At 32.3% G+C, this 22,891-nt stretch overlaps 1 protein-coding gene and 1 long non-coding RNA gene across 6 annotated transcripts in view; one reads left to right on the top strand and one right to left on the bottom strand.

Moving 5' to 3' along the window:
• The window catches only part of LOC126725183 (ABC transporter C family member 8-like), a 67,669-nt gene that overhangs the window by 39,198 nt on the left and 5,580 nt on the right, over window positions 1-22,891 (bottom strand). The window contains exons 6-10 of one of the 5 annotated variants that reach the window (XR_007655342.1): window positions 17,658-17,822; window positions 16,948-17,561; window positions 16,525-16,830; window positions 16,361-16,424; window positions 16,115-16,250 (exon numbers count right to left, since the gene is read on the bottom strand). The exons of 2 other annotated variants lie outside the window; for them this stretch is intronic. Coding sequence is in view for 1 of the 3 variants with exons in the window: in XM_050429728.1 (XP_050285685.1) it covers window positions 21,664-21,791; window positions 22,407-22,646; window positions 22,761-22,824 (432 nt within the window). In the remaining 2 variants the exon portion in view is untranslated. Of the gene's footprint in view, window positions 1-16,114; window positions 16,251-16,360; window positions 16,425-16,524; window positions 16,831-16,947; window positions 17,562-17,657; window positions 17,823-21,422; window positions 21,792-22,406; window positions 22,647-22,760; window positions 22,825-22,891 lie in introns of those variants that run through there. 2 more of the 5 variants (XR_007655341.1, XM_050429728.1) reach the window with 2 other exon arrangements.
• The window catches only part of LOC126725187 (uncharacterized), a 60,752-nt gene that overhangs the window by 36,536 nt on the left and 1,325 nt on the right, over window positions 1-22,891 (top strand). The window lies entirely within an intron of this gene.

Below are 22,891 nucleotides of genomic sequence, written 5' to 3'. Positions count from 1 at the left end.
CTATTGCTAAAAACGAAACTAAAAAAAAAAAATTACAAAACATCAATGACAATAAGAGTTGATTGTTGTTTGTGGTGTTGTGTTTGTCAAATGAAAACTTTTTCATTTATAAAAGAATATAAATTATGGGCTAAAGACAAAGATGGGTCAGTCAAATTTTTATCTCTCTTTAACCCTTTCTTTCTACTCTAGTTTATTCTGCTTTGAGTCTCTCCATCCCAGGCTCCCAACATCCCTGACTCCCTGCTCTTGCTTAGGTGCTCTATGCTATGAGAGGATACTTTTGCTTCTATCGCTGGCTGCCAAATTCCTCTCCTTTGTGTTCAACCGTAAGTTAGTTAGGTTTTCCTTCTCCTTTTTTTTTTTTTTTTTTAATGGCTTAGAAATCCCCTTCTTTTTTCCCTTTTATTATATGTGTGAGGTAAGTTGGGTGTTTCCTACTCCTAGGCTAGGCTAATTAGAACCAGCTTAGATTTTTTTTTTTTTTTTTTTTTTTTCCTTGTGTTTGTTTTGGGGTGTTGTTTGGTCTTAATTTTTGTTGTTGGGCTAATATTTTTTTTATAGAATTTAAAAATATAAATAATATTGTTAAGGGGGCAAAATGCAATTTTATTAAAACAAATTGCTAAAAATAATATATTATATATATACTAAAATTTAAAAAAAAAAAAAATCTGGGGCCACTGCCCCGAGGTCCAACAATAGCTCCATCCCTGGGTTAACCTCTAGTTTAAATGTAATCTATCTCATTAATATAATAATAATAATAATAATAATATGAAACACAAGAAGTTTGATGGCATATGACAGATCGTTAATTATATATCTATTGCTAGATTTGTCCAATTAACAAAAAAAGGCGGTTTGAATTTGTCCAAGCAACCTTATTTCAAGTGGGGTGGCTGTCAAGGTACACTGCCCACTCAACAAAAGGCTAAAGGGTTTGAAGTTGTGGTGAAAAATATAGAATGAGTACTCATTATCATGACTTAAAAGTTAAAACCTAAAAGCCAGAGTCTTGAAACGAAATTAAGACGGAAAAGAAAAGGACGTTTGGGCGAAAGAAGACGAAGACGAAATTATGAGGTGGAATGGGTCCTAATGGAAAATGGTTGCGTTTACCGTAATATATTTTACTGCTTACTTCGCCTTTTTCTTTTTCATTCTGTATTTTTTTACGGACTAGTTTTTATTTTTCCACTGAAATCCAATTTATTTTCCCGTATGTTTGGTACATGACCAGGTAAGGCCAGTATTTAAATCGGAATGAAACATCAGTAATTTTGTACTTTGTGTATATATTGGTACGATTAATACTATAACTGGTATGGTACGAAATCTTCTTCTTGGACTAAAATAATTATATATTACAAGTCATCCTTTTACCTGATTCTGTTTCCATTATTAAACTCAAGCAAGAATACCATATTCTTAATCAATAAATTTTCATCTAAATTTTGGAAAAATAACTTTTAAATTTGTTCGACCTACAAATAACTTGTGCACAACATATAATTAAAAAGTGAAAATAAATACATTTCGCCCATTAAACTCTTCTTAATGACATAAAAGAAATTTAGACTTGAAAAAAAAATTATTATATAAAATTTATAAATAAATAAAAAAAAAAAACCATATAATTTTTTCTTACATAAAGAGGGTCTCAAGAAATGTTTCACATTTCATAATTTTTTTTTTTTTAATTTTTTAGAAACACTATAAACTTAGACCAACACTATAAATTTTTTTTTTTTAATGTATTTTCTAGTTGGGTTGAGCCCTTAGTTCTTTATTATGAAATCAAATGTTTTATTACAATAATCCATTAGTGTAGTTTATAGGGGGAAAAAAAAAAAAAAATTCCCTTCTGCTTGCAAGCTTATTAGGATTGTAATTTCAATTCTACTAAATTTTTCATTGAACCTACCAATCTTGATGCTAGCAATAAGCCTGAGATGAGTTTTTTGTCTTTTTTTTTAGTTTGTTTGGGTGTCTTGAACAAAATCTGAGTTGGTTGTTGGTGTGTCTGTATGTTTAGGTGTTGGGACATTAGTCAATTGCCAATGATTTGATCATTTTAGGGCTATGGGTGGTGGTTTGGGTGTATCCTAGCTTATCAAAAAAAATGTCTTATAAACCTCAAGTGTTCAATTACATAATACACAAGCAGCATAATCTCATAAGTTTAAAAATAGTCTATGAGGGCAACCATGCAGTCTTAGGGAAGATAAGAATCCAAAAAAGCAGGTAGCCATATCAGCAAGAATATAAAGGTTGGTTTTTCTCTAAATTTGTAATTAATTGAGTCTTCTTCTTTTTTACTTCCTTTATGTGACTAATTTTCTTTTGGCAGTGGACCTACTCTTTGCCTTTGATGCCTCCTTGTGGTCCTTCCACTACTAGTGTGGGAAGTCCTTATCTATAAAAGTATGAATCTCTCTTCCTTGTGTTCTATTCCATCTTTGAAGATGGAGTATTGGAGATATGATGTCACCATCCAGGTAGAAATTGTTCCTTCACCCATCTATTGACCTCAGTAATATTGTTACAAATGTAACTCAGCATTTCTTTTATCATTGCAGATGATGAATTGCATATATTTGTGTAATTTTGTAGTTTTCCACTTAATAATTGATTTGTTAGCTCTAAAGATGCCAAAACATGATTAAAATTGTAATAGTAGATCAACTCAATGATTCATTTTATAACCCTGTTTGTGGATAACAGCGATGGGTCATAGACTGTCCGTTTCTGGCAAAGATTTTGCCATTTACAAGAAGGGTGGGTTTATCTTTGACAGAGAATATGATCAGTATCCCTTGAAGGGGAATGCTCTGAAGAGAGAATCGAAAAAGCTTATGCTGGATCTGATTAATGTGTTGATTAACACAAGAATAATGGAGAACGAGATCCAAACTTGTCTTTAGTATTTCTAGTTGGCAAATTCCTTCAAGTTTCAATGCTATAATAGCTTGGATAATTCAAGGTCATCTTATATAGTTCTTGTCTTCATTCGTCATCATTTGCCTACACACTTCCAAATATTGTATTGTTAGTAGGATTTACAGCTAGCTTGGTCATTGTCTTGTGGTATACCCACAATGTTGAAATCAATCTTAATAGGGGCAGAACCTACAAGAATTCACAATGGTAGAGAATAAACTAAATGGGATGGTTCTTGGATGCCAATAGAAACCATGGGATTTGTAAATAATAATGCTATATGCTGCACTTATTTATGTAAAGACCCTTTCTTCCTCCCTTTTGTTTTCTTCCCAATTACTTGTATTCAATTGAACTTCTTCATGTAATGGCTTCCTATACCATGCTATCTTGTGGGTCACTAATCTAGACATTAGTAGACACAGACTTATCATTAGCCATGGCAATTCTAATTTTGGGACTGAGTGTTGGTTTAATCTGAATTTGAGCCTTTATTTTATTTTTGCACCAATAATTATAGTCTTTGAGAGATGGAGTAAGGTTAAGGAACCAATTGGCATTCATTTGGAGTAAAGCCAACAACATATGATTATACTAAAAAACTTACACTTGCTTGTACCTAAGTTACCAAGCTTTAGGGTGTGGTTTTCAAGTGATGCATTTGTACAAATTTTGAATTTCATTCTGCCACATTATTTTAATTTCCTTTTGGTCATATTTTAATTTATTTTCCCTCTTTTTGGGTTACAATCTCTTCCTTTTTTCTTGAATGTGCTGATGTGGATAATCTTTTATTTTCCATTGGGGTTCATTGACAATATTTTAATATATTGGATGAAATTTGGAAAAGCAATGCTTTCAACATCTTATTCTAAGGTACCTTCATTCTTACACACTTACATTCTTTAGAAAATCTCTTTTATTTGTTATTTATTTATTTTTAAGTTTTGAGAGTTTTTCACTTTTTCAAGTTAAATCTCTATAGTGTGTGTGTGTTTTTTTTTTTTTTGGTTTATTTTCTTGCATATACACAATCAGTACAAGTTCAACTTCTTAATGCTATTGTTATAGCTTAGGCACAGAGCAATCATTAAAATTTAATCTGAACATATTCTTGTCATAAATATGTAGATCTTTTTCTACGAAGATCAAAAACCCAATTGCTATAAAGATCTATATTGTGGTTTGGATCAACCAGTTATTCCAATGTGAAGGAGGGAATGTGTCTTGCTCTCATGGTACACAGTAGTAATTGTAATAACTTCAATTTGCCTGCAAAGGATAAGTATTAAAATGTCCAAGCATTTATTCTTCTTCTTGTTCTCTCAATTATGGGCTTGCAATCATGACACCTCAGGTTATCAAAGACTAGAGGCATACCCAGATTTCTAACCAGGAGATTACCATCCTTAAAGTGAAGAGCATCCAAATTTCTGGTTCCTTTGACCAGCAGATACCCTTGCACAAAATACTTACTTTTAGAGTATTAATCTACAAGCCAAAAATCACTTTAAAGTTTTCCCCACACTTTTCACTAACTGGACTGGGAGTTGATAGCTCTTGTGAAAATCATTCAGTCGTCTACAAAATAAAGATTAATAATCTGCATATTCTCACATCTGGGATGGAATTTGAAGTCCTTGCAACAAAGAATCCTTTTTTTTTTTTAGCATCTGAGTTAGGAATTCCATTGCTAGCAAACAAATAAGGGGACAAATGATCCCTTTTTCTCATCCACTTGGCACCTCGGAAGAAAAAACCAACTAGTCCTCCATTTACAGCTACAAGGTACATAGGAGTGGTAATACACTCCCTCACCCAATTAGCATATCTTAAGGGAAAAGCCACAACCTAAAGGCACTAAAAAATAAGCCACCATTCCACTGACCCATAAGATTTCCTAATTTCCACCTCTATGGTAGTTCTTAACAATTTCATGAGCTACTAGCACAGTTTCTGCTCTATTCCTGCCAGGCACAAAGGCAGTTTGGTTGGGGCTAATAATATCATTCAAGCCTGATTTAAGTCTGTTAATCAAGTTTTGTGTGATGCACTTATAAATTATATTTCAACAAGAATTGGTTTATGATTCCCCAGCTTGAAGGATTGCTCACTTTTGGGACAAGAGTAATAATTGTTGCATTCACCTCTCCAAGTAACCTACCCAAATTGAGAAACGATTGGATGGCATGGGCTACATCTGAATGGATAATAACAGGGCAAGCTTTTTCAAAAAAATAAGATGTGAACCCATCAGGACCTGGGGCCTTCTATCCATCCAAGAAAACATAGTCTGCTCTCTGCTGGATCTCCATACTTGAAACTAGAGAACCTGTTGAAATTCTACCCAAATTTCTTAAGGCAGATGCTCCTTAGAGTTATCTAACAGATTCTAATTGTTTAATTTGTTGAGGATCCATTATCCTATTCCCTTGATCATCCTTTAGAAAAAGTATTGAGTTTCTAGCATTTCCTATTTTAACAACTCGATGAAAGGATGCAGTACTATTATCCCCAATTGAGGCAACTGTTATAATATGTTTGTTTCATAAGTGCCTCATCTCCTCTGCTAATATTCTCAGGGAATTCTCCAACATAGGATTGTGGAATCTGTGGGTTGGGTTGCAAAATTCACAGTATTGTCTTTGGGTCTCACTCCTCCAACTCATAATTGACGGTTATGTTGTCACCCACGTGCTTAACTTTACCTGCCAACAACAATGATTTATGTGGCAAAACAACTTTTGCAAATTGATTAGTATATCTTACATTCTTGTTAGCTTATTTTCATCCAAATTCATCACTATTCTGGGTCCGCAATAAAACAAATGTATACTAAAAGTATAAAGATATCTTCCAAGTTGCAACTGTGTCATTGAGTTATATTATACCTTTGTGTTTTAAAGTTGCATGTGGTGGTATGAAATTGTCACCAAGAATGGTGTTGTAGAAATTGACAGCCTTATTATGACAACCTTAAAAGTATAAAGATATGTTCCAAGTTGCAACTGTGCCATTGAGTTATATTATACCTTTGTGTTTTAAAGTTGCATAGATTTATCTTAGGCTAAAATGCAAAACTATCCCTCTAATTTTACTTTCGTTCATTTTTGTCCTTTAAGTTTTAGATTTATTCAATTAAGGCCTTTCCGTTAACTTTTGTTAAATTTTTTTGAAAAAAAAAATCTGGAAAATATTTTTCAATCATTAATTTAATTTTTTTAATTTAAAAAATTAAATGAAAAATTAACCACAACATATAACAAAAATTGATGGAAAATCCTTAATTGAATAAACTTGAAAGTTAGAGAAATGAAATGAATAAAAGCAAAGTTAAAAGACTGAAATGAAATCTAAAGAAACTTAAAGGGTCAGTTTTGCATTTCTTTATCTTATTATACAGAGACTCATACATATTATTTTATTTACTTTAAGTGAATAAGATATTTGTAAAGCACATTCATAATATACTCTATGTTGTTTCTCTTTAAAAAATATAATGTATTTTTATAAATTCACTTTGCAAACATAATTATTTTCTTTGATATATATAATAGGTTAAAATACTATTTTGGCCCCTAAATTTTACTAAAAGTTTGGTTTTTATCCTTAAACTTTAAGAAGTTCATTTTTCATCCCTAAACTTTTAAAACAAAAAGTTTATCTTTTGTCTCTAAACTATTGAAAATATTTTATTTATGTCTTTAAATTTTATCAAAAATTTATTTTTATCCTTAAACTATTGAAAAAAGTTCTTCTTTTTTTCATTCCTATTTTTGTTTCTAAACTATTGAAAAAATTCTTTACAAAGTTAAGGATGAAAAAGGAAATTTTTAAAGTTTAGCAATGAAAAACAAACTTTTGACAAAATTTAGGGATCAAAATAGTATTTTACCCTATATAATAATAATAATAATTTAAAAGTAAGTTTTGTATACACAGTAGGCAGGGGCATATACAAATTATACAATACCGAAAAGAAAAAGAAAGGAGGAAACATTGGTTGGGCCAAACGACATACATGCGGTATTACTACTACTACTGGGGTAACAAAACAAAACAAGAACGTCATGTCGTTTATTTGCAGCCAAAGTCAAAGTGAATGAAGAAGAAGAAGAAGAAGAAGAAGAAGAAAAAGATTCTTTACTCACAGCTATAATCAGAAAGCGAAGATGAAGATGAAGATGAAAATGGAAAGTAGCAGCAACGATAAAAGAGAGCTATGGATTCTGATAGTCTACGCCATCGCCTTCTACTCCTTCGTCATCCATCGATCCCTTCGTCTCTCCACTCGTACGCTACCTATTCTCTCCTTACTTCCTTCCTAATTTCTCTATTTCTTTCCTCATTCTTTAAATTAAATTAAAATTCTTGACCACTCTAAAAAAAATTTGAACACACTAAATAAAAATTTGAGCCCATTAAAAATAAAATTTGATCTCTCCAATCAATCAATATATATATATATATATATAAGCAGAGACCTTATGTGGGAAAGCATGAGGTTTTGCCATGTGACACACTCTATGAAGATAATTGAAATATTCTCAAGCCACATTAGAGATAAGAACAAATTTAAAAATCAAGACTCTTTATTTCCTTTGGTTCAATGTTTCAAGACTTCTTTTTGTTACATTTTTTATTCAATCAATCAATATATATATATATATATATATATAAAAGCAGAGACCTTATGTGGAAAAGTATGAGATTTTGCCATGTGGCACACTCTATGAAGATAATTGAAATATTCTCAAGCCACATTAGAGATAAGAACAAATTTAAAAATCAAGACTCTTAATTTCCTTTGGTTCAATGTTTCAAGACTTCTTTTTGTTACATTTTTTATTCAATGTTTTAAGACTACTATTTCTTTTATTTGGTTCAATGTTTCAAGATTTTTCCTCTCTCTCACACATAAAAAACTCTTTGCATTTATATTCCCCCACTTCACTTCTACTCCTTTATATACACATGCCTACAACCCTTCATGTCATTTCATCTCAAATACACTCATACAAAAACGATGTCATTTACCTTTAGCCTTTCAAAGACACGTACATAACTTCAACATTGTGGTACCATTTGATTCTAACTCGTGTGAGTACGTAGACTATGACCAAGGAAGAGGGATTGCATTTTTTTTTTTATTCAAATGATGGAAGCTTACGGTTTTGATGTTGAAGTTGTGTTGTGGATTTTGCGAAGGTTGTGATTCGCTTTAAATCTTTGGGTGTTTGAGATTTTAGTTTGGGAAAGTCATAAATATATTTTATTTGGGAACTAAAGAAAAAGAAAAAGAAACATTCTAATTGATTATATATGAAGTTAACTATTTTTTTTATTTTGTGTTATAACTCATAATTTGTAGGTTTCTTTGTAGGATTTTTTACTATTGTTTTGTGCGGTATGAGACATAGTAATAAAAATAAAAATTGATGATAATTTCAAAGTATTTTTTGCTTTTTTAAAAATGACACAAATTAAAAACAATTAAATTTTGATAAATTGAAGTGTTTTTAGCCAATTTCTCTTTGTTTAATTACATTCTTTTTATGTTGATACTTAAAAATGATTTATTTAATTTCATTGAGATAGTGACTTGGGTGTTTGCGATTGAGATCTTCATATTTGGTTGTGAGAATAGAGTGGTTGAGGAAGTGTTTGGTAGGTTGCTTAAATTTATGTAATTTTATAATATAAAAATATTTTATGCTTTAAATTCTTATTTTTAGATTTCAAAATCATTTAATTAGTTTTAAAAATAAAGTTTACTTAATTTTAACAGCAAATATTATAATATTTTATAGTCTTATAGTGTTATACAAATTTTTTTAATAAAATATGAATTAAGAAAATCAAGTTTCAAAGTATTCAACTATATTGTGGAATATTATATAACAAAATAAGTACATATGTAGGTCTTAATATATATAAAAATGATTTCAAAAGAAATTGTAAAATAGTCCATGCATTGCATGGGACATCATCTAGTTAGAACCAATAACAACTTACCATTTAGGATTTGTTATAAAAGTATTAAGAAAATGTCGTGGATATAGCACTTCTCAAAAATTGCCCAAACAAATGCAAATTAGTCCAAAAGCCTAAATCAAATGTGTAATTGTGATTTTTTAAATTGTGTTTTCAAAAGGCATATTGTAAAATCTTTTTTTTTTTTTTCTAAAAAACACACATTTTCAAATAGTCAGTCTATTGGTGTTTTTTTTAGTCTTTAGCTGAATTTGTTGAATTTATTTGATACATTTTCTACACACGCATATGCACCAGAGTAATACCTAAATACTTTGTAAAACATAATTGATGTAACGGTTGAATACCTAAGTTGAATATATTGAATAAACTTATAGTTTACTCTTTATTCTTTTGCTAGCACCGCGAACAAATTTCTTATAATGAAATCACTTGTATTGCAAGATTCATTTTCTAAAAAAAATCATATTGACTTAAATAATCTTCTTTCTTATCCTAAGCTATGGGAACATGTTTCATTTTTTCATCTTAATGATCGAGATGAAATAAGAAGAGCATATTTACAAAGAGGTTCTTGTCAACCCCTTGGCCATAATTTCCCTGAAAAAAGAAATTAGTTGAGCATTGTGTCTGTTTAATCCTAATTAATTCAAAGAATACAAAAATTACTTGAACATATCAAAAAAAAAAAAGGATGATGCATTTTGTTTATATTGTTACTTATTTTGGTCAGGTATTAGTAATTGAATGGGAGATCAATAGTTTTATGATTTCTTGGTTGTGTATATTGACAAAGATGATGTAGCTAATAGCATTAATAATGAAACTATCATACAACGATTTCATAATATGAAAACTTGTAAAAGAAAATTTTAAAACTTTATATATTTGTGTGTATGTGTGTGTGTGTTTTTTTTTTTTTTTTTTTTTTTTTTTTTTTTTTTTGGTGATATCGATATATGCAAGTTTTATTTTTATTAAATTTTGTTAAATTTAAATTTTTTAATGACAATCTTGAAAAAAATTCCTGGATCCGCCACTATCTATTGTGAGGCAAAATTTTCATGTAAGGCCAGAAATTTATGTTGAGGACATTTGTTTAACACTTAAAGACTCATGATTGAGTCAAATCTCGTGTGTATGTGCTCTTAATGACATGATTCCATTAGTTGTCCAGCAAGTAGGGTGCCCTCAAGTAACTTTTTCTATTTGCGTAAACTTGTTCACTAATACAAGCCATCTCATTTGAGGATTCCCCAGAACAAGTGCATTTGTGTAGGGTTTCTTTTCTCACAACCCTAGACATATATAAAGATTATTTTAAGGGCCGTCAAAGGTGATGCAAGGTTATGCAACTTGATGCAAAGTCATTGTGCATGCAAATTGTGACCAAAGACAATTGCCCCAGTTCATCATTTTCCTTGTAGAAGCTACTGCGTCTTTGCGCTAAGGGTTTTGTAACCAAGGAGCTTCTTGATCTTTATCGTTGGATGAACTGAAGAACTCTGCAGCCAACATCTTCCTCAAGTTGGTGAGTTAGTCGCGTACTTGAATCCATGCATCAATTGGTTAGTCACATACTTGGAGCCGTGCATTGAAATGAGAGATTGTCACTACATTGTAAGTCCAATTGGGTATTGGAGTAAGGGTTCAAGTGTAAGTTGGTATTAGGTACTAGGATTCATTTTACTTGTAACCTCTTGTTTTGATAATAGTGGATTCTCGAGAGTAATGGCCTTAAATTCACTTTGTGGGGTTTTGCCTCGATGGTTTTCCCCATTCGTAAACAAATCACCCGTGTCAAATTTATTTTCCACTGCATTTAGTTTAATTGGTGATTTGTTTGTGCTACCAAACTTATTGCATGTAATTGAATATAATTAATTTCACTTGGCTAAATTAATTAACTAAGTTACCAAAAGGGTCAATACATTTGTGGCCTATCAAGAATAATGAGTAGGGAAAGGATGGTAGAAGATTAATTTTGAGTCTTTGTGTTTGCTTGGACTCTTATAATATTTATTCTTTGCTAGCTAAATGATACACATTACTAATAAAACACATATGTACTTTTGGTTTGAGACAAACGTGCCCATTTTCGTATAATTGGAAAGGAAATGTGGGACAAGAATTTTATTGAATTTTACAAACGTACATGTACAATTCGCGTAGCTTATGCCTACTTACTATATGAATATTATTAAATTGTCGAAGAAATATCTAATTTTTCAAAGTGATCAAAAGTTAAAACTCCCTCTCATTTCTAATTGCAATGATTCTCTTCCTATTAATCTCACTAGTTCACAATTCTATACACTCTTTCCCATATCACAAATCCTTACACTCCATCTAATTGCAATGATTCTTTTGTTGACTAATCCTATCCCTTTTTGTGTGGCTTCTCCAACCTTAATGTCCTAAATCCCAATCCTATATTATAAGACCACACCTTTGAGTACACCCACTCACAAAACTTTAAAGCTTGCTAAGTTAGGATTGAAGTTTGTTTTAGATAATGGGGAGAGGCGGGAGGGGGTAAGATTTGAACCATAAATGTTGGACACTCATTATCACTGTTGTTTGAACACCATAGTGAGTTGGTACCTCCCCAAATACAAGCTAGGGGGAGGGTGTGGGTTCGAGCGGCAAGAATGACATATTTAGTACGTAGAGTTTTTAATCACCTTTTTTTTTCTTTTTTCTTTTTTAAATCTTGCTTGAGCGAGAAATTAAGCCAACGTGGGCTAGCCCATCAGATTTCATTCGTTGAACTAAAAGAGTGTCAAGAAAACACAGCTAGAAAGGAAAAAAGTTTAGGGAATAGTGCAGTTTAAAGCAGAGCTTCATTGCTGTAGAGCCAAGCAGAAAATATCAGAGAGGAGCTTTTATTGCTTTGTAAAGCTTGAGTTCTTTTGGGGGACTGGAGAAGCAAGGTGTGGCTTTGTGAGTAAGCACTCCAGCCATTTATTTTTGGGCAATCAGATTGAGACTGAATGATAGAGTTTCATTAGTACCCCCATGTCATTGCCAAGATCATTAAAAAAAACTCATGCTAAGTGCTTGATAAAATGCCCCTTTTATTATCGCACTCCACATAACTTTTTTCCAATGAGATTCAAGAAGTTCTAGCTTTTTCAAGCAGGGAATTCGTGAAGGAAATCACTATTGAAAGATTGCAAAGGTTATGGACTAATGTGGTAGGAAGGCAAGCAATGTCATTTTATTCTATTTGAAGTCATACTCTTTATTACTTCCTTAATCGACATATCTTTTTTTTACTACTACTTATGCTATTTTGTCTTTTTCTACCTCTTGTTGTCCCCTCGACTTAAATTGACTTACTCTTTCGTATCCATGCATTTAAAAATTCCTCAATCAAAGCATTAAGATAGTGACGCAAAGTGGAAAGTAGAAAACCAAAAGTGATTCTCCAATGGAAAAACCACGATGAGACACAAACATATTCCAATACTTTCACAAAGAGTCCTATTTTGTGATGACACCATAGGATAACATGTGTTACATTTAATCACTCATTTTCATGCCAAATTTGTGCTTTATTTATCGTTATCTACATTATTATTGATATTTGTTGAAATCCTGATAGGAGTTCCTCCGGCAGCTGGACCAGTATTCAGCTACAAGCTTAGCAAAGGAGGAGTTAGTCTCAAGAAGCTTCGAAGGCTTATCATATTCTATAAGTTTCCCTGCAAGACAAAACCAACTCAGATTAGCATAAGCTGCCTCAACATCAATACAACTTTGTCAACCAGTTCGGATGGAGACTCTTGGGCATTTTGGACTCAAAACTAGCTTTCCCATGTATCCCTAAGTACTTACAATTGATCTTATTGTAATTTCTTTTTCATTCAGTATATTTCCACTTATGATAAACTTATTATTCAGTTTATTAATTTATCTACAGTTCTTTAAAACCTCACTCTTTCTAGATACAACTTATTTTACCTATCTTATTTTTTAAGTAAAATAAGCCATTGAAAATTTTCTCATCCAAGCACATTATTAGTTTTGATCAGTTACTGATTCACACAAACCCACCAAAGAGCCAAGGTAACCCTTAAGCTAAAGCAATTCTTTCAAAATCTATATATATCTAAAAGCTGAAGCGTAGCATTTATTGTTACTATCTTCCAGTTAAGCCACATCAGTGCCATGTCATCATTTATTTTCTTTCTTTTTTTTATTTTTTGTTTTACTAATTGCCATTTATTGAGTCTCTTCTTAATTTCAGGTGTTACTTTATCTCCATATCTATTGCGTGTCTCTCTATTAACCTAGACTCTTGAGATGCTACTATTATATAGAGACTCTTAAGATGCCGCTATTATATAGAATTCTTATAGTCACTGATACTTTATTTCCAAATATGTTGTGTGTCTTTCCATTAATCTAGACTCTTGAGATACCGCTATTATTTGGAATTCTTATAGTCACCGATAGATCACAACCTCCTCACCCCCTCACCTCTCATTTTTTTTTCTATAAATTTTCAATTGTTCTCTTTTTATAAATTGATTGGTATGGCCTTCAATGCGATAGTTTCTTGAGTGTTTTTTCCGTTCTTTTGGTCATGACTCAAGTTCATCTACCAAAGCCCAATCAAATGAGTGCAAGAGACAGACAATGACTCTAGAGCTCGCAAACAAAATTGAAGCAAATGAGAGGTGAACATTGGTAGCCCAGGTCCAAAGAGTATAAACTCAAAATGAGTTATGCTATTTGTATTATTCTTATTCTTTTTATTTATTTATTCCCATCTCATTACTAGGAAGAAAAAAACGTGGTTCAATTTTGGGATTTCATTATGAACAAGATTGAGTTTTCATGGTCTCAAAACTATTAAAATATATATTTTTTTCTTTTTTAAAATTGATTTGAGTTGGGCATTTGATCATGTTTGTTATAAAATGTTTTATGGTTGCCTTTCTCTGGACTGTAAAAATGTTACTCTCAATATGTTTGCTACAATGTATGATAATTAATTTCAATGTGATGTTTTTATTTTGGTCTTTGTTTTATAGTAAAAGTGTTTTTCATTTTCATCAAAGAGAAATTGCTATTGTTCTCTTTTTCCAGTCGTCTTATATGCTGAACTAAATTTCATTTTTATCTCTGTTTCGTTTGTCAATTCCTCGACAGATGTCAATGACCAAGACTCACAACCACTGGAGGCTTTTTAATCTATTGAAGGTCATACTAATCAATTGGTAACCATTCTTTTCTTAGAACCTTTTGAAGGAAAGATGAATAAATTTGTTGCTTTTCTTGGGTGGTTCTTGATAATTTGCTTTTTATGGTTCAATAAACATCAGCTATATTAGATTTTCATTTCCTTATACTAATAATTTGTTGTTTATTGTTTAATTTGACTATTTGGTGTCCCAGAAATTGTGGGAAAATGGAAGAGAAAAGAGAGTAGAGTTTGAACCTTAATTTTTTTTTGTGTATGGAACTTGGGATGTAACAATTTAAATTTTTTTATCTTAATTTTTTTAAAGAAAACTCTAATTCTTCAAATTACATTAGCTTAAGTAGATTGTTGTGTTGTGGCTAAAATTTTTGTGTTTAGGACCTTAGTTGGCCAGTTTGGTTGACGAATAACTTTGGGGATTGTTTAGCTTAGGAGAAATTTTTTGGTATTTTAAGAGTGACAAAATTCAAAAAACTGAATTATTTTTAAATTTCATTAGTACCTAGCTTTATGCTAATTGTTGTGTGGATAGAAAAACTAATTGGTTCTTGATTTTTGAATACCTATCTATAATACTGTGTACATGAACAATAATTGGGTTTTTAGTTTTAAATTTTGAATTATGCTATTTTTTCAACAACTTGATTTTCTTTTTAGAATTTTCACTTCTTGAATATCTAGAAATGTACATGAGTTTTAGACAAAACTTAACAATACTATTTCTTTTGGATTTTACTATTTCTTTCCTTATTAAACACAATATGATATAGCTAATGTGTTCCAATGAAGGCAGAAGCAATTGCTATTCTTAGGGCATAGCAAATAATACAAACTAATAACTTTTTGTAGCCATTAGAAATTCATAACCTAGAATGTTAATAAACATCTTCTACGAGGTAAGAACAATTGGCCAAGTTTGGCAAGTTTGCCACCAACTTTGACCATGTTATGGCAATACAAGTGACCGACTTACAATTCATACACGCACTATTTTGATTTTCTCTGAGAATTCAAAACAATGACAATTGAGTGATTTATATATGGACACATCGATAAATGTCTGTAGTGGACATGGGTGAAATCAATGGCACATTACTATTTGACAATTTGGTCTTTGATGGAAATTGATATAAGTGATGGTCTATTAAATTTGATCGTTTTGCTAAAGTAACGTTTGTTTAGTATGTATTTTATTTATTTACCTTATTGTAAATAAGTTTTTGTACATGATGATTCTAACCTATAAAACTTCACTTTATTTTTATTTTGTGGTCTTATTCTTTTCTGTTGGCAACCAACTAGACATTACTTTTAGGAATTAAGAATTAAGCAACTGGTAGGAAGGTCGCTCCTCAAAATTTAGTAGAATTAAAATATGATACAATCTCATCATGGGAAGAAAAATAGGAAATCTAATGTTGTGTTGGCATGTCCCTCCATTATTGGGTTACAAATATCATATCTAAATAATAATAATAATAATAATAATATAATGATATATTTGTAGAGATAGAGAGTTGGAAAATAATTTTAGAAATAGTTCAATTTTTTAGGAGAAAACTATCTTAAGTAAATTTTAGAGAATAAATTATGAATAAGTATATTCTCACGCATCGTGTGAGTCTACGACTAGTTATAAGATAATTGTCAGATATAATTGCCGGCCACCATGTTGAGACATATTCCAAAATGACACTTTCCCTTACATTTATTAATAATTTCAACTGTTTCTCAAGAATCTAGTTTATATTCATATTTATCTATTTGGCTAAAATAAAAAGGAAAAGGGGAAATTTTTTAAACTGGATTCCTTCTTTGTATAAAAGAAATTTGTGAAGTAAAAAAACATACCATAAGAGAGGACCATGACCGTATCACTATCAATAATAGTTTATATGCATATTTATCTATTTGGTTACTTTTATCACCGTGCATTCTGAGAATTCCTGCCCGATAATTCTTTGTAGAATTGCATCTGTTGCAGAATCAATGGTAGCAGTAGCTTCATCAAGAACTAGAATTTTATTCCTTTTAAGGAGGACTCTACCAAGGCAGAAGAGTTGGCGTTGCCCAGCACTCCAATTTTCACCTTCATCACTCACTGTTGAGTATACCAGAGTTAATGAATATTCCATATTGCTTTAAAACCGCTTTAGAGAAATTGACATGTTTAATTCTTGTAGTTAGTTCTAAAAAGAATCATAAACTGACCTGAAGAGTCTAGCAGATTGGGTAGGCTACTGATTGTTGCCTTAAGCTGACACTTCTTAAGAGCCTATAAATGAAAATGTTAGTTGCGTTGCTCCAAACTTGCAAAGAAAAGAAGACAAAACAATACAGAAGAATTTGTAGAAGATGAGAATCAGTAGGCTTACCTTCCATATTTCATCATCAGAGTAATGACCTAGAGGATCCAAGTTGGTTCGCACACTACCCTTGAAAAGAGTTGGCTCTTGAGGGATGACGCTGAGTTTCATCCTTAAGTCCTTCAAACCAGTGGAGCATATGTTGAGCCCATCTACAAGAATTTTCCCACTTGCAGGCTCCACCAAACGAAATAAAGCACTTATTAGTGTAGTTTTTCCACTTCCTGTTCTTCCCACAACTCCTACTTTAGTCCCTTCTTTGAAAGTGCAAGTGATTTCCTTGATAACTAATGGAGCATTTGGACGATATCTTATCTTGAACCCAACCAAAAGAATGACTAGTTGGAGTCAATTTCATCAGTTACAAGTCAAAATGATTGAGGTAGCCATGTGAAGAACATTAAGAAACTTATGTCTGACTTGCTTCCTTACCTTCAAAGCTTGCAACTCTATCCTACCCACTGAAGGCCATGAAGATGGTGGCCTGTTGTCCTCCACAATAGCAGTGTTTGATCCTTTCAACTGAGATGAGGTAGTTTGATAAGTAGCAATACCATTGAGTGAAAAAAATTTGGGTGCCTGTTAGTGATAGAGCATAAGAAAGAGAGAGTCCCACAAGTCCAAAGAAACCATGAAAGAAGGAACAATGAGTAACAATTTTTGACAGTCTGAAAACTCCTGGCTACAAGAATGGAAACTGCAAATGAAGTTATGTTACCTGGAGCTACAAATCCCTTAGGAAGCAAAAGAAGAAGAAAAGCTGCAGTGAAAAGGGTCAAATTCTGAAGTGCTTCTATTCTTAAAACTAACCACTCCATGGCTGCATTTGAATAGAAGAAAAGCCGAGCATCAGAATCAATGAGCTTTACATAGTTCTCAAAAAACTTGTCCGCTACGTTAAAAGCTCTAATTGTGACCACTCCAAGTGATGTCTCAGCTGCATAATTCATAACCGGTGCTGATGTCTCAGCTGCATAATTCATAACCGGTGCTTTTGTAGTTCCATTTATCCTTATTAGTTCCCTCGCAGAGGGTTGATAATACCCCTTTGAGCGGAAGTAAAAGAGAAAGCTTTGTCATTCCGTTATTGATGAAAGAGGTTTAAGAAATGAAGACTAAAAATAATACTTAGATCTACCTACCTGAACATATTTTGTAGCTACCATAGCAAGAATGGCGACAATAAGAACTTGCCATGTGACAGAAGCCATAATTCCTATTGTTGTGAGATTTTCAATAGTAGCAGCCACTACAAATATAGTGGAGAAAGGTATGTTGAAATCCAAAATACTCAAATCTGATGAAGCCTGCACGAGAAACAAAAAGATTAAAGTGCAAAATGAGAACTGGCTCTGAATATAAAATACCCTTTCAAGGATACACAATACAATATAGTTCTTTTTATATTATTTATGGTCGAGAAATAAATAATCTTACTCGAGTCAAAATCCGCCCAACAGGGGTTGAGTCAAAGAATAACAAGGGAGCTTTAAAGACAGCATGGAAGCTTTTAATCCAAGATGGGCTGCAAAGAAAAACCTTAAATATACAAAGACAGCACTGAGTGTTGAAATTGCAGTGTAGACTCCAATCAAAATGCCACTACTGATTTTAGGAATTTGAATCCCCAGAGCTAGCCAATAAGTTGCAGCAGCCTGAAGAGCAACAAAACCAGACTGAGTTACTATGCCTAAGAAGAGAAGAGGCAATCCTTCTGAGACAATGATATAATCCCAGAATGGCTTCCATCCAACATCATTAATCTCAGTTTCTTCTTCTTCAGTTAGTTGTACTCCTGGTAGACCACTCACGGCAATCTCCCCCTCACTGTTTTCCTCAGTGAAGCTAGACCCTTGAGACATCTCTGGCTGAACTGTATCTAACTTCTGAGTTTCTTCTTGAGTTTCATCATTTGAAGGACCCAATCCTGTTAATACATCTCTATGAGCATTCACAAGCTGTTCAAATGCTGTCCCAGCTGTCAAGAGCTCCTCATAGCTTCCTGATTGAGTAATTTGTCCATCCTTCATAACCTATGAAGTTAAGAAACAGAATAATTTGACTTACAGGAAAAGTACATAGATATGGGTAACAAATTTATGCATACAAAAATTAAAATTAAGCTGATTTATTAGAACTTAGTTTTGGTAAATACTTACCAGAATTTTATCAACTTCTGAGAGAGACTCCACTTGATGAGTCACTAGAATGACAGTTTTCTTTTCAAGAGCAGCCATGACACAATCCTGCAAATTCAAATTTTTACTTGGTTAAGTGAACTACATCAAAGCTGAGAATTCTTGCTTGATCCTAGATTTCACACGCATGAAGAAACTTAAAGCAAGTTTATATTACATTAAATAAAACTGCAGCTGTATGAGCATCTACTGCACTAAATGGATCATCAAGGAGATAGATATCGGCATCATTATATACAGCTCGAGCTAGTTGAATCCTTTGTTTCTGTCCTCTACTCATGTTAAGCCCTCTCTGACCTATTTCTGTGAGATCACCATGGTTGAAATTATTGATGTCCTTGTCCAAAGCAAAGACCCAATCAATCTCATTCAATCATGCCCAGATAAAAAACAAAAAAAGTGAATCAACAAAAAATTTATAATTACAAAAAAAAAAAAAAAAAATTATGCTTGGTTAATATAAAAAATAAATAAAACAAAATCAAAGGTAGCACCTAACTCAATGGAGCTTGAAGAAACTTGACATAGGCATTTTTGTCTAAATATTTTTCAATAATTTTCTCTCAAATTTGGGTATATTGTGTTTTGGTGGGCCCAAGGAGAAAACTCCTAGGCCTCACCAAATCCTTTTCATTTTCCACCGTCAACCAAACAATCACAAACCTCATTTTTCTCCCAACTTTTTTCTCATTTATTTTTCATTCCTCCAATAACCACTTCAACCACATAGGGTTTAAAGTCAACCCAAGCGAGGATTAAAATGTTCTTTATTTTATTTTATTTTTTTTCAAAAAACAAACACACACACAAGAGAGAGAAAGAGGTTTAAAGTTTCTTTAGATAGCGAGGAGAGGAGGGAAAATCTAATAACACAACAAAAATGTTTTAGTTACGAAAGGTTTTACTATAACATTTTATTTTATTTTATTTGACCTATAATAAGATAACACCTCAACTCTTGTAAAAATGTGAGACATTAACAAATCAAAAGTAGTAAGTTATTATTAATTCTAATTTGAACCTACCACTGAAATTACTTTTTTTGCACCTACAACTTAAGATTTATTGTGAAAATGTTGTGCAAATGTTATGGATGCAACATTTCTCTTTATTATAACCATAAAACAAATAAGTGGAGTTCAAGGTTAGAACCACATACATGAGACATTGATTTATTATTTAAACACCCCGAGGGAAAAATCTTGAATGCGACAATCTTATGAGATCTATGTCTCACTGGCACGTGTGGTTCCACATGTGCAGGAGATACTTGACATTAATTTCACTCTCATATGTTTCTCAATATTCAAGCAAGAATCTCGCTCCAGCGAGAAATTAAGCCCATGAACCCGTAAGAAGAACTCGTTTTATAAAACAAAGAGTATCAAGGAAGTGCTGTTGAAGTGTGTGCTATTAGAGCCATTACAGTAGAGCTTGGTAGTTGTAGAGCAAAGCAGAAAATATGAGAGAGGAAGAGGCAAGGTGTGGCTTTGTGAGTAAGCAGTCTAGCTGATTTTGGGCAAGCAAATTTGAGATTTGAATGATAGAGCTTCATTAGTATCCCCATGTCATAGTCAAAAAGATCATTAAAAAAACTCATGCCAAATGCTGGATAAAAAATACCCATTTTTATTATCACTTTAATTTCAATACCACATACTGTATTTGAGAGATTAAAACCAGGTAACATTTTTTTCCAATCATGGAGGATCTTTGGATCTTCTAGAAGTTCTGGCTTTTGCGAGCAGGGAATTCGCAGATTAAATCACTATTGAAAGATTGCAGAGATTTTGGACACACAAAATCCATTAAATCAGAAACAATTACAATAGTCAATGACTCACAAAACTTCTAGCCCTCCGAGGATAGTTTGTAACTTTGTATATATGTGAATAATATTGGACCAAATTAGGAATTGGCATATTGGAACATGAATTTCTATTTCTTTATTCTAAATTAAGCTCACTGGTGTTAGGGAATGCGAGCAGGGAATTCGCGGATTAAATCACTATTGAAAGATTGCAGAGATTTTGGACACACAAAATCCATTAAATCAGAAACAATTACAATAGTCAATGACTCACAAAACTTCTAGCCCTCCGAGTATAGTTTGTAACTTTGTATATATGTGAATAATATTGGATCAAATTAGGAATTGGCATATTGGAACATGAATTTCTGTTTCTTTATTCTAAATTAAGCTCACTGGTGTTAGGGAATGGGAGGAACAAGTAGAACTTATTGTATGATGACAATAATATACTAGAACAAGCCACTTCATGTTAGTGCTGTACTTATCATGATGTTAATATATATCTTTATATTAAGTGTTAACTAATTGACTATTACCTACCCGTCGAGCCATACAGATTGAGTGGTACCTCTGTCTCTCTCCCCAATTGGAGAGAGTGCAGGTTCAATACCAAAGTTCTAATTTCCTTGAAACTATTTATAGCAGAACTATAACTGTTACCATTTCCATTGTGTAGATTAGTGAAACTATTTTTCCTCCTTCTTCTTTTTTTTAAATGTGTTTTTCAATGTTGATCAAAAGTGTCAAATTATTTTACCTTCCTTTGTATAGTTTATAGGCATAATGAGCCTACAATGGACAAGAAGAAAAATATTTATGTAAAAGAGTATGTTGGTAATAAGGTGAAACACGCTATAGTACTCACACACCTATAAACAATAACGATGATACCCAAATGGAAAAATATGGCATTGCATCTTTTCCAATAGCCCATAGGCAAATCCGCTTAGAAAATACAAGATAGCCCAGGATTCTACATGCTAATGAAATATTCCAATACTTTCACAGAGTCCTTTTTTGTGATGGCGCCTTAGGATAACATGTATTACATGTAATCACCTTAGTGTGTTATAAAGTCACATAAAAATCTCTCATTTTCATGCTAAATGTGTGCTTTATTTATCATTATCTACATTATTATTGATACTTGTTGAAATCCTGGTAGGAGTTCCTCCTACAGCTGGACCAGTATTCAGCTACAAGCTTGGCAAAGGAGGAGTTAGTCTCAAGAAGCTTCAAAGGCTTATCATATTCTATAAGTTTCCCTGCAAGACCAAACCAACTCAGATTAGCATAAGTTGCCTCAAGATCAATACAACTTTGTGAACCAGCTTGGATGGAGACTCTTGGGCATTTTGGACTCAAAACTAGCTTTCACATATATCCCTAGGTACTTACAATTGATCTTATTGTAATTTCTTTTTCATTCAGTATATTTCCACTTATGATAAGCTTATTTTTCAATTTATTGACTTATCTACAGTTCTTTAAACCTCGAACTCTTTCTAGATACAACTTAATTTACCTATCTCATTTTTTAAGTAAAACTTACCATTGAAAATTTGCTCATCCAAGCACATTATTAGCTTTGATCCGTTACTGAATCACACAAACCCATAAATTGCCAAGGAAGCCGTTAAGCTAAGCAATTCTTTTAGCATTTTATAAGATAGTTCTCAGATACAACTGCCATCATGTTTATGCATAATCCAAAATTATACTTCCCCTTGCATTTATTTAACCATTTTAACTGTTTCTCAAGAATCTTGTTTATATACATATTTATCTATATGCTAAAAGGAAAAAGGAAAGGGGAAAAAATTGAATTGGATTCCATCTGTATGTATAAAAAGAAAGTTGGAAAGTAAAAAAAAACATACCATAAGAGAGGACCATGACCATATCACTATCAATAACGGTAGGAACTCTATGAGCTACTGTTATCACCGTGCATTCTGAGAATTCCTGCCTGATAATTCTTTGTAGAATGGCATCTGTTGCAGAATCAATGGAAGCAGTAGCTTCATCAAGAACTAGAATTTTATTCCTTTTAAGGAGGACTCTACCAAGGCAGAAGAGTTGGCGCTGCCCGGCACTCCAATTTTCTCCTTCATCACTCACTGTTGAATGTACCAGAGTAAATGAAAATTATTATCCATATTGCTTTAAAATCACTTTAGAGAAATTGGGTGTTTAATTCTTATAGTTAGTTCTAAAAAGAATCATAAACTGACCTGAAGAGTCTAGCAGATTGGGTAGGCTACTGATTGTTGCCTTAAGCTGACACTTCTCAAGAGCCTATAAATGAAAATGTTAGTTGGGTTGCTCCAAACTTACAAAGAAAAGAAGACAAAACAATACAGAA

This window comes from Quercus robur, chromosome 5 (genome assembly GCF_932294415.1).
Source record: "Quercus robur chromosome 5, dhQueRobu3.1, whole genome shotgun sequence".
NCBI lineage: Eukaryota > Viridiplantae > Streptophyta > Magnoliopsida > Fagales > Fagaceae > Quercus > Quercus robur.
Note: the sequence above shows the minus strand (reverse complement) of the source record. Positions and strands in the feature narration are given on the sequence as shown.